Genomic DNA, 12,088 nt, shown 5'->3' on the forward strand with positions numbered 1-12,088 from the left:
TGGGTGAAGCTGGACATAAGGTGGGAATATTTGATAATGCATGCAACTGTCCATTAGAACAGTATTCCTGGAGGAGTTCTGGAGTTTCCACAATCAGGAGCATCTATGTTGGGCTTGAGCACCCTTTGCAGTTCCCATTTGCTGGCCTTGACATTGGGCTGAGCAGTGGGAGGGTTCTCCAGTTGCTGCAGGGTCATGGTGGTTATCTCTGGAGGTGGTCCAGGAGGATGGAGATGCCTGCTGGGGGGTTACTGATGCTTGTGGCCCTTGCTCTTGGAGAAAACATCAAGTTATCCTGGAGTAGGGAAGGCACACTGGGGATGGGCTGGAGCCTCTGCTGAGCTCTTTAAGCCAAGATGATGGTTGTGGCAGGGGGCTCTCTGCTCCCATGCTTAGGAAGAGGTGATGGGCACTATTCCCTATGTGTTGTGGGGACTGGGACTCCAGAAAGCCCTCAGGTGTGGGCCTTGAGTTGTGGTGATGCTGAAGGTGAAGGGAGAAGTAAAGTTCTAGGTAGAGACAAGACTGCTGGAGCAGAGAGGTTTTTTGCCGATTGACAGTGAAAATAACCCTAAGAAAATGTGCAGCCCTTCCAGGCAGGGAGATTGAAGTTGGGCAGAAGTGGAAGGAGCGGCTATCAGTTCCTGGTTGTGTGGTTTGGCCGAGGCTGTGTAGTTTGTGGTATGAGCTCTGTGCTGAGTTTGGGGGACTGATCATGTTCCCTGGGAGCCTTGTGTTCACTGTAGCTGTCCTGCCCGTTCTGGAGAATTGCAGACAGAGCAGGAACATCTTGGCAATGGCACCCTTCCTGCCTGGGCCATGCAATATTTTGCCGTCATAGCATGAGTCACATCTTTCTGACTTCCATGGAATCTGCAATATCTGTGGGGATATGCTTAGGGTGGGCTCTGCAGTGGCTCCTGCTGCTCCATTAGAAATGCTTGCTGGATGTGCTGGGGACCAGCACAGGCCCTTCTCCATCTGCTTGGTCTGGGCAGTCCTTTCCCTATAGCAGTGGGCAACAGGCTGGCACTGTATGACTTGAGGTTACCCTGGAGGGGTGGCGAGGTAGATACCCTGGAGACATCTTCTCTGCTGTGTTTGAATTGAGTGCAAGGAGCAATGCCACGAGGATGCAGTGCGGAAAGGTGTGGTAAGGGACCTCCCTGCATGGGGACATCTGCACCCAGGGTACAGCGTGCTTGGCTGGGGACTGGGTTGAGGATCTGCCTGGGGATGTGGGGACATCTTTGTCTTGTACCTACTGTACTGGTCACTGGCCTTTTCTCTGGGTGCGTAGGGTCAGTGCTGCGGGGTGTGGGAACGGCTGGCCAGGAAGCTCCTGGGCGTTATGTCCTTCCTGCAAGAGCCTCCCTGAACTGAGTCATCCTGTGCAATGTGGTGCTGTCCGCCCCCCGCTCCTTCTCCCGTGCCATGGGCGCAGCTCTGGGCTCCCTGCCTGCCCCAGCTGTCCCCTGTGAGCTGCAGACCGGACCTTTCTCAGAAGGCCAGTGCTGTTTGCTTTTGGGTTTGGCTTCAGCATCCATTGAAAGCCCAGGCGCAAGATGTATGAAACTGGGGAAATTTTGCACCTGACAGAGCGAATGAACTGAGTTTGGATATAAGTCAGAGTGGCTCCAGCATTAAACACAGCAATCTCCTGGGGGGACCCTAAACATGCTTTATCTCCAGGGCAAGATGGGGTGAAGAGCCCCAGCTCTGCCATGGCATCTTGAAGAGCCGCTGTCTGTCACCTTCTGTGTTGGGCAGCATAAAAACCTGGTGATGATGTAGTCCTTCACCTTAAAATGTTCTTTTGATTGTCTTTTTTTTCTTACAGTTGGCATAAATAGTAAAGCGAGGCCAGCCTCAGCACGGCAGCAGGGATCTGGGTGTGCATTGCCACAGCAGATAAATGCGTGAAAAACTCATGTTGTGTCCAAGTGCCAGAGGTGCCTGGCTGCTCTCTGAAGGACTGGTCTGCACCAGGAGCTACCCGGGGGTGGTGGTTTTGCATGTCAGGCTTTTGCTTTGCAACCAGATGGTTTCAAATCTAATAAAGCTTGTTCTGTTTATGAGCAGGCAATGCATCGGTACCTGGGCATCTGCATGGTGCACTACGATAAGCTGAGTGGTGAGTGGCTCCCTCTGTGATACAGGAGGCGAGCGAAGTATGGAAATGCCTGGCCTTTGAATGAAGCAGGGGGTGTCTGGGGCACCCCACTGAGCTGCTCTGCCAGTGACCATGGCCCCTGCACTGGGGCAGTGCTGCGTGCACCATGGCTGCCACGGAAAGCTTTGCATGGCTTGTGAAGTCCAGTGCTCAGATTAGGAAATGTCAGAGGTGCAGTTTCCTGGCAACTGTAGTTTGGCCCCACATACAAGGATGCAGTCAGTAGTTGCCATTTGCCCCCTAAGAGCCCCCACCCATTCCAGTACTGGCTGGAGCCTCCAGCCTCAGAGCTAGGGATTCTGTTCTTACTTGCTTGATTGTGCATCCTGAGGTTGCAGTGCTCCTGCAGACAGTCAGGAGTTGCCTTCCCACCTTTTCCATGGCTCTCCACATTAATATCTGACCATTTAAAAACTGAGTGGGTTTACATTCTCAGCAGCCTACGGTGGGGAGACTTTGCTCCTATGAAGAAGCATCTTTGAGATAGTGGAGGAGTAAAGCCAGTGTGGCAAAATCCCACCAAACCAGGGGGGCTCAGTGCCCTTGATCTGATCCATTTGGTTTGGTTCGGAGCTAAGCCCAGCAAACATGTCTTGGCTGTGTAGATCCTGTCTGATTGCTGAGTGCCTCTGTACCCCCCTGCGAGTGAAATACCCAGTTTTAGGGGTCTCAGCAGAGATGTGTTAGAATTCTCCACCATCCTTTGTTTTCTAGACCTGGAGACATCTGGGTGGGGACCACTCTGAACTTGCTGGAGTTTGTGTCACCCTCCCTGGGAAGCCAGACCAAAGCACTGAGGAAATATGGAGGAGGCTTTCCTCTGGTTGGGAAGGATGACTGCTGTGTGCAGAGGAGCCTTTTAGCTTCTGAGCTGCTGTGCTGGTGCCATGTCTTGTCTGAAGGTGGGGTGAGATGAGGATGGGATGAGAGAGGGAGGGTCCAGGACTGGTGCCAGCAGCAAGTCAGGTCTATGTCTCTAGCAAAATGCATGTAGGAAATGGTGTTCGTGGCAGGCTTGAATGTGTGCAGGTTGGCTTGGGGCAGGAGGAACGGGCAGGCAATCCTTTTCTGAGTCCTGGAGGATCAGCAAACTGTGTTTTACAGCCCCACATCATGCTTGGAGCCATGAGAGCTCTTTGCAGAGGGTATGCATTGGTGCTGCCTTGCAGGTGCTCGCATGTTAAGCCCATGTATCTGTGCGTGTTGGGACACCTGCCCATATGCTCCTGCCTCCCTTGGCACCAGTGCGTGGGCAAATGTGTGCACCAGTGTACAGGGGGCTGTGCTCTGCGGATGTTGTTGTGGTGGAGCAAAAACCTCTTCGCAGCTTTCCAGGGCATGGATGCCCACTGGACCTCCAGTCTGTTTGGAAGAGCAGGCACTGATCTACCCTTTGGATCTTGCAGGCAGCGAATGGGAAGCACCCGTCTGCTGCAGGCAGGAGAGGAAAAGGGTGTTGAGAAAGCAAAGGGGCTTCCTGCAGTGAATTTGCAGTCGCTGTTGCTTATCTCTCTGCTCCATGAGCGTTAGGTTGGGTCCCAGTGACCAAGCATTTCTAAAAGTCACCAGTGACTTCGATATCCGTAGGGGGTTTCTCCCCAGTGGTGGCAGGCAAAGGGCTGCAGCCCGTCTGGGCTCAGCGTCGTCCCTTGGTGTCCCCAGTGCCTGGCAGAGCCTGATTGATGCCACATCTCCCTCAGATGATGGAGCAGATTTCCTGTCTCCTGCTGCAAAGCCAGGGGCTGGCTGCTCCTGCAGCCCTGTCCTGGGCCCTTCCTGCAGAGCTGGTGGGAGGTTTTGCTCTTTTCCTTTCATCCGGGGGAGGCTGGTACCCCGAGCAGCATCTGTCCCCTTGCAAGGGGTGAGAGCATCTGCTTGCTCCCATGCTTGAGCCCCCTGTGTACTCACCCTGGCTGGTGGGCTTTGCTCTGGGGATGATGATCTGCTGCTCGCTTGTGCTCTAGCATGGAGGGGCTGGCCTTGGAGAGCTATCCTAGCTCTGCACTGCATTGGCTGCCCAGGAAACCCAGAGCTGGGACACTTAGGGAGGTAGTGGTGAGATGGAGTGGGGGGTACCGTGTTCCACAGCTCAGAGGGATGTGAAGGCTCAGGGCTGAGTGGAGGTGTTTACCGCTCCAGTTCCTCTTCCCTTTTCCTGATGGATTTTGCTGCTTGAGGCTATTGTAGGCCATTTCGCACAGGAAGGAAGAAGAAGTGTTTTGTTTTAAGCCGCTTATGGGAGCTGGAGAGGAATGTGTGAGTGGCTCTGGTCTCCAAGGCTGGCCAGGAGCAGGGGCAGCATGGTGGTGAGGACAGACCCTGGCACCAGGTAGGATTAAGCATCTGCCACACTGTGCTTGGTCCTTTCTGTGGGAGCTCTGCATAGCTGGTGTCATGGTGGCAAAACCCATCTTGCCAGGTGGTCCAGTCTGGGGTTTGCAGCCTTGTGGGAGAGCAGACCAAATAAAGGTGCTTGAGTGTACTTGGACCCTGCTGGAAATACTGCCTGGACCCATACTGGGACCAGGCTTTGGGGCTGGAGGTGGGATATATAGCTCCAGGCTTGCCGGGGCTGCGGCATTGTGCGATGGAGTGCTCCAGCTGGGAAGCTGCTGAGATGCTGGTGCAGGCGTGTGGCTCCAGTGCTGGAGGGGATCAAGCTCTTGGACATGCCTCATATCCTACTTCAGGATCATCTCCTTTTCATTAGCAAGAGCAAACCTCAGGCATTTTGTGCTATTGCTGTGATGTGGCACTTGAGAGGCTCCTGGTCCTACTTACCGGTGATTCCTGAAGGAGCCGTGTCTTATGTTACTTGGGACATGCATGGGGATGCTGTGGGGGCCTGGGAGGGAGCAGAGAAGATGCCATAGACTGTTCTTAGCCCCTTTGTTAAGAAATATCTTCAAACAAACCTACAGGAGCCCTGTCAGTGCCAGCTGACACCCCTGTCCTGGGATCTGAGCCCCTTTTCCGCCTTGGGCAAGGAAATGTGGCTGCACACAGGGAGAGCATCTGTGCACCATGATGGGGGTGACACTGCTGGCAGCCCTGTGCTGCAGCAGTGGCCTGGCTGGGGTGTCTGCACGGTGCTGGCAGTGCTGAGCTGATGGTAAGGGAGAAGGCTGGGCTGCCTTCTGCTCTGCTTGGCTCCATCCCAGCTTTCAGGACAAAGCCTGGAGCATTTCCACAGCTGAGTGCCAGTGCCTGGAAAGCCACCGGCTCCCAGCACCTGCTCTGCAGGATGCCATGGTGCTGCTGCTCTGGCTGCTGCTAGCAGACCTCATGCTGAGGTTTCAAGGGGCTTCAGCTGGTCCCCAGTCCTCCCCCAAAAAAGCAAGGAGGACCCTAACCCTTCTCCTGCCTTTGCTTTTTCAGCTGGCTGTCCTGGAGGACTACGCAGATCCCTTCGATGCAGCGCAAGTGGCAGGTAACCAGGCAGGGCTGGAGAAGGTGACAGAAAATGATGGATACATGGAACCGTATGAAGCTCAGAAGATGATGGCTGGTAAGGTGGAAGACTCTGTGCAAAGGCCACTCTTTGCACCTTTGGTCCCATCCATGTGAATTTGCTGGCTGCTCTACTCTGTTCCTTGCAGCCCATGACAGCACTGGGACTCCCAGACAAGGCAAACTTGGACAATTGCTGTGGTCTGGTGCGCAGCCACTTTGCAGCCAAATTTTCACAGCTTTAGCCATGTATGATGGGCTTGCCATAGCCAGAGGCCACTGACATGGATTACCTGGGCAATGAAAGTACCTCGGTATTTCTTCCTTCAATTTTGCCCCCCGGGACCATGGTGCCTACTTGCTAGGCTGAGCCAGGAGAGACCTGACATTCGATGCACCAGACATAAAACTAAGATGGATGTGAAGCTATTTAATTTGGTTAGGACTGGGCCAGAGCGTGCCATTGTCCACCATGGCCATGGGGTCCCCAGCGGCTTGTTTATGGCTGGCAAGCAGGCAAGGGGAGAGCGTGTGCTCCCGAAGGCATCGCTCCTACTGCTACAGGGTCACTTTGCTGCTTGCACACTCCAGGCTCTGACTCTGCTTTGCAGTTCCATGATTTTCCTGGAGTGAGTGGTTTCTGGAAAGCTCATGCGGCTCTTTGGACCAGACCATTGTATTTCTTGGAAAAATCAGCCAGTGGTGAAGGGGCTGCTTGTGTCTGTGGGAGACTTGTTTTGTTTGAGGGAAGAGCATTTTATTAAACTAGCCATGCTGGGTGTTCAGGGAAGAAACCTGTCCTCGCTGCTTACAGAGTGTTGGGCTCTGGGGTCCTCTATCCCCATGGACCCTGCTTTGCAGGGCTGCCCGAGAGTGGGGGTGTTGTACTGTGGGAGAAAAGGCATCTTGGTGCTGTGGACTGCTCAGGACCTGGCTGCCCAGCAGCTCCCCCATTTCTGGCAGGCATTTGCTGGAAGTTTGGGCAGTCTCCTCCAGCACTGATGCTCCCTACCCCACGTTGCCCTCGGGTGAGATTGAGCCCTTTCATTCAGCAGGGCTCTGGGGTCCATGACTGGGGTGTGTTGGGTGAAAAGCTCATGGTCTTTTCGCTCTTCTCTTGTTAGAGATCCGCCAGAAGGGCTTACGGGAGGCTCCCGCCCGGCCCCTGCACCTCTATGACACTCCCTATGAGCCTGTGCTTGGAGGGCTGGACATGGATGGTGACCACCCAGCTTGCCCCAGGCCCAGGGAGTCCCGGTTGCCAGAGGATGATGAGCGGCCACCAGAGGAGTATGACCAGCCCTGGGAGTGGAAGAAGGAGCGGATCTCCAAAGCCTTTGCAGGTGAGATGGGAGATGAGAGATGGGAGCAGCTGTAAAGTAACCAACGCTGCACTGCATTTTGCAGGGGAAAAGCTGGCTCCTTGAGGTTCCGTTGTCATTTGGGAGTCAGTGGTGTTGGCCTCTGCATTTCTGTGGTTCAGAGAGCACTCATGAACTTGGAAAGGCTGTTTCTTTTCAGCTGGGAGCCATGCTGGGTGGAATGGTGGATGGAGCTGCCTTGACAGACTGTTCAGTGCCCATCTCTTGTTGCCCCTTCCCGCTTCTGGCTCATCACAGCCTCTGGTGCAAGTTAACCCCACCCGAGCTTTGAATTGCAGGGGAGTGGTTTGACCCTGAGCTCAAGCAGATCCCTCCCTCACTGGGGCAGGAGGATCCTCCAGGAGCCTTTGGCCAGGCGATTGTCCAGCCCCCTGACCTATTTATTTGTGCTGCAGGATCGATAATGTTTGTGTTTGTTAATGAGGAAATCCATGCTGGGCATTAGCGCTGGCTTCTCCGCCGATGCTGGCTAATTGCCACACTCTTATCTAGGATGCATTTTAATTGTGGCATTGTACGTTTAAGCTGCACCTAGTGCACACTGGGTGCTCGAGCCAGCAGTGGTCAGTGCTGCGCAGAGATGCTGGCAGAGGGAGACGTGGAGTCTTGGGACTATTCCACCTCTTGGGTTTGGGCTCTGTGAGCTGTTTGCTGTCTCCATGCCATGGCATCTACTCATGCTGGGATTGCACTCATACCATTGCACTCGGTGGGTACAGGGCCGGTGTCCGTGGCATGCTGTGCCAAGGATTTGGCTTGTTACGCTCCGTCATGAAATGCAGTGCACTGCTGCTCTAGATTTGTGTTGAGGTGTCTGTGCTCCGGATCTGGGCAGATGAGCTGCCTTGCTTGATGTGGAGGAGGGGTGTTCGCAGGTCTGGCTTGCACACGGATGCATGTGGGTGCTCTCCAGGGTGCTTCAGGCTTGCTCTGAGTCCTGGGGAAGTCAGACTGCCGTGCCCTGGTCCACACTAGGAGCTGTTGCCTGTTTTCTTCTGGAGCCAGAGCAAGTCCTGCTGTGGCTTGCAGCGCATTTCTCCTCTCCTGCAATGCCAGAATCTTTCTGCTGGCCCTCTTCCCCTTTGGGGGGCCTGCAAGACCCCTGTTGATGGGTAGCTAGTACCAACACAAGGAAACAACCCACTGGTGCCTAGCAGGGGGTGGACCCCATGGGGTGGTTGTGAAGCACCTGGGGCAGGACAGATGACAATGGAATGCTTGGCCAAGGTCCCCAGGATGGATGTGTATGTGGGATGGGGGTGATTGCAGGCTCTCCTCTGCCCCAGAGAGGTTTGTCTGGGAAATCTGATGGAGGAGCAAGGTCTCTCCATTGGGAGTGTGCCCCAAGTTGGGCCTGTTCTTTCTCAGTGCTGTGGAAGAGAAGGGACAGCCAAGCTGGCACAGGGCTTCCAGGAGTTTAGTCCACAGGTGTCGTGGTTTAAGCCCAGACGGCAACTTGGAACCACGCAGCCGCTCGCTCACTCCCCCCCTTATCCTTCCTCCCCCCGCTCCCGGCGGGATGGGGAGGAGAATGGTCTGAGTTAAGAACAGTCCAGTAGCTAAGGTATAATACAAACCACTACTAATAATAAGGAAAATAGCAAGGGGAGAGAATATAAAACTTAAAGGGAAAAAGGAAAAGAAAACAATAAACACAAGTGATGCACAATACAATTGCTCACCACGTGCTGCTGACCGATACCCAGCCCGACCCTAGCAGTGATCTGGGCCTTCCAGGTAACTCCCCCCAGTTTATATACTGGGCATGACGTGCTGTGGGATGGAATACCCCTTTGGCTAGTTTGGGCCAGGTGTCCTGTCTCTCCTTCCTCCCAGCTTCTTGTGCCCCTCCTCACTGGCAGAGCACGAGACTGAGAAAGTCCTTGATCGGAGAAAACATTACTTAGCAACAACTAAAAACATTGGTGTGTTATCAGCGTTGTTCTCAGACTCAAGTCAAAAACACAGCACTGCACCAGCTACTAAGAAGGAGAAAAATGATTGCTACAGCTGAACCCAGGACAGCAGGTCTTTCCCCTAACAAATGCTCTCCTTCTCCATGGGTCTGGTGTTGGTGATGGTTTTTTCTAAAATCTTTTCTTTCTCTCTTTCTCTCTCTTCTCCTGCTAATCCCCCCCTCCCCCCATCCAGTTGAAATCAAGGTCATTAAAGACCTGCCATGGCCACCGCCGGTGGGACAGCTCGACAGTGGTGAAAGCCCCCCAGACAGTGAGGCTGGTGCCTCCGTCCCTCTGCAGCATGGCCAGCCTGGCTACGAAGACACCAATGGTGGGTCTTGGGTGACAGTGGGTTGTCCAGGGGGACTCTCTGGTGCTTGCCGTGACCGAGGTGCTGCAACTCTTTGATCTTGCCCAGACCTGGCAGAGCTCTGTCTGCCACCTGTGGTACTGCCAGACACCCACCTTCCTCCTCCACCTTCCCCCATCTCCTGCTGCCCTGTTCAGTTGTCCTGTGCCAGATGCCAGACATTTGTCCTCACCTCTTCTGCATCTTCTCTAGCTCCATGATGCCTCTTTGCACGCAGCGGTCAGGCTGCAACACGGCATTATTTGGTGGCAGAGTTATTACCTTCTATTCTCCTTGCCTCCAAATTCCCAGCGTTTGGTGACTGCTTTTACGGTCTTCTTGACAACTGCTCTGAGCGTTTAGCTGATGTTTTCTTGTGACTCTTAATATCCAGGTCCCTTACAGGTGTAGTAGCAGCTAATTCAGATCCAACCGCTGAAGTTGAGGTTGTTTTTTCCCCTTGCACCTCACTTCATCATTTACTTCTGCTCTGTTTCCTCCGCTGTGTCTCATTTTTTTCTATCCTAGACAGCTAAATCTCCCAGGTACACTCTGTCATCTCAGGTTTGCCTTGTTGTGAAGCCTTTTTTGTGTGTGCCAGCAGCAGAGCCCCCCGTAAATACCCTCCCTTGCACTCTGCTGGCAGTCTGGCTTATTAAAGCCAAATACTGCTGCTTCTCTTTTAACCCATTATTAAAATTTTAAGGATGTTGCTCTTAAGTTGTGATGGATGTGGATTAGGGTTTGCCAAGAGTATTAGGTGGGGGCTTTGTTGAAAGCCACCCAGGCTTTCGGGGTTGGGCTGCCACTCTTGTGGTGAACCTGTGAGACATTACTTTTCCTCTGCGCCCCAGCATGCCACGTCTGCCTGTGCATCACTAACACTGCTCCTGGTAGACACTGTGACATGCCAGGTGCACATGGCTGATTTCCTTATCTACAGTTACTTAGGTCTCTGCATTGCTTCTAAAGGAAAACCAGTATGGCTTTTCCTGCCTCCCAGGTGAGTTTGAGCATGAGGTTGCACATGACAGCTGATTTTGCTGCTGATCATTGCAAGACTTCAGGAATGATGCAGCTGCTCTGCTCTGGGGCTATGGTGGGGAGTTTGACCCAAACCTGCAGTGATGCTACTCACTGACAACGGTCCCTAAAAAGAGGTCTTGGTGGGGGAAACTTCCTGATCTTCTTCCTACAGTGAATGCAAGTGTCAAGAAAAATGACTTTCTTTGCTCTGCAGCCTCTTCTCTTCCCCCATCATTAATGATCCCTGCAGTCACTCTGACACGCATCCTGCTCCTGATGAACACATAATTTTAACATTTTTCCTGGTTTTAGCAATAGAGTCTCCTTTTCTTTCCCCCCCGACTTGCTTTGTTGTGTTAAGTTTATCTTACCAGAGTTTTGTTTCATTTTCGACTTACTTTCCCTGTCTGAGGGTGACTTGAACTTCTTGAAGGATGTCGCCTTACTCCTAGGGGCTTGTTTTTAATATCCTATTTAATCATGCACAAGCCTCTGCCTCTCTCTGGCAAGTGCAGTGCATTTCTTCTGAGCTGTTAACATGATGACTCTGTGCCGCCAGCAAGCACTTTGCTGGTTTGATTGTCTGGCTTTTTAACGATTGCCCCAATTTTTTAAAGTGATGAGTTGAAATTGAAGCCTGGATGTTATGCACGAGGAAGCCCGGCCAGTGAAAAGCCAGACCACTAGCAGGGCTTGTCAAGCCGGGCACCTCCTTCCCCAGCTCTTTCTCTGGGGGTTTTAAGCCATGCTAAGTTGCAGAGTCTTTTGGCTGGGTTTCCTTTCAGCTGCCTTCTTTTCGTCTTCTTACTGGGGAGCTGATGACCTGCTCACCTGTGTAGGGCCCAAACAAGGTTTCCCTCAAATAGCCACCTTAGAGGATGCCCTGCTAGAGAGAAGAACATCCCTCTCAGGGTATTGGTTTGCCTCTGCCCTGCAGCAGTGTGGCCTCAGCATCCTATGCTTTTGCCTCCCCCTTGAGCAGCCAGGGAGCCTCGGGAGGGGAAAGATGCCAGCCTGGGGCATCCCACTTTTTCTGAGAGCTGCAGTGCCTGAGCTCCACTACCTCCATGGTGCCTCCATGCACCAGCCACTGGCAACCTTGCATCGAGGCCGCTCTGCCTGATCGATAAGTCATTTGTGTGAGGGGGCTTGTGCTGTAGGGGAGCAATAATGAACTCTCTGGGAGGAGGGAGAAACAATATTGTTAGTGCTGAAATCATCCCACATGGAAATAACAGTCAGTGGGAGGCTGGGTCCCTGGGGCATATCTCAGTTAATCCCCTGCTGCCCGCCAGGCCACTGCATGTTGTTGGTGCAGGAGGGCCTGTGGCTGGGCCAGTGCCAGGCAGGCAGCTGCACTGGGGAGGCACCTTACTGTCAAAATGTCCCCTTCATTCCTTGGGGAATTATTGTTTTCATCCCAGGTAAGATTTACTTGTACCACCAGAAAAGCATGCATCATTTCCAAATGGACTGACCTCCCAGCTCCATCTACCCCCTCCTCATGGTTTTGTTTGTTAGTTTGTTTTTCCCCAAGCTTGGAGAGCCTCTCCTTACTGCTTCTCACTTAACTCTATACCGCAACTGCTGAATCTCTGGTTGCATTTAAAAGAATCATGGAATGGTTTGGGTTGAAGGGCCCTTAAAGCTCATCCAGTTCCACCCCCCTGCTACAGGCAGGGACGCCTTCCACTAGACCAGGTTGCTCAGAGCCCCATCCAACCTGGCCTTGAACACTGCCAGGGATGGG

The 12,088-nt window shown here is 53.2% G+C and overlaps 1 protein-coding gene across 1 annotated transcript in view; it reads left to right on the forward strand.

The window, feature by feature from the left end:
- The first annotated feature begins 5,557 nt into the window (after positions 1-5,557).
- SHF (Src homology 2 domain containing F) overlaps positions 5,558-12,088 on the forward strand; it is an 11,339-nt gene continuing 4,808 nt past the window's right edge. The window contains exons 1-2 of the mRNA XM_010009652.1: positions 5,558-5,681; positions 6,748-6,966. Coding sequence (XP_010007954.1) covers positions 5,648-5,681; positions 6,748-6,966 — 253 coding nt within the window. The 5' untranslated portion in view covers positions 5,558-5,647. The remainder of the gene's footprint in view (positions 5,682-6,747; positions 6,967-12,088) is intronic.

The sequence above is a fragment of the Nestor notabilis genome, unplaced genomic scaffold, assembly GCF_000696875.1.
Source record: "Nestor notabilis isolate BGI_N333 unplaced genomic scaffold, ASM69687v1 scaffold27892, whole genome shotgun sequence".
NCBI classification, from domain to species: Eukaryota; Metazoa; Chordata; class Aves; order Psittaciformes; family Psittacidae; genus Nestor; species Nestor notabilis.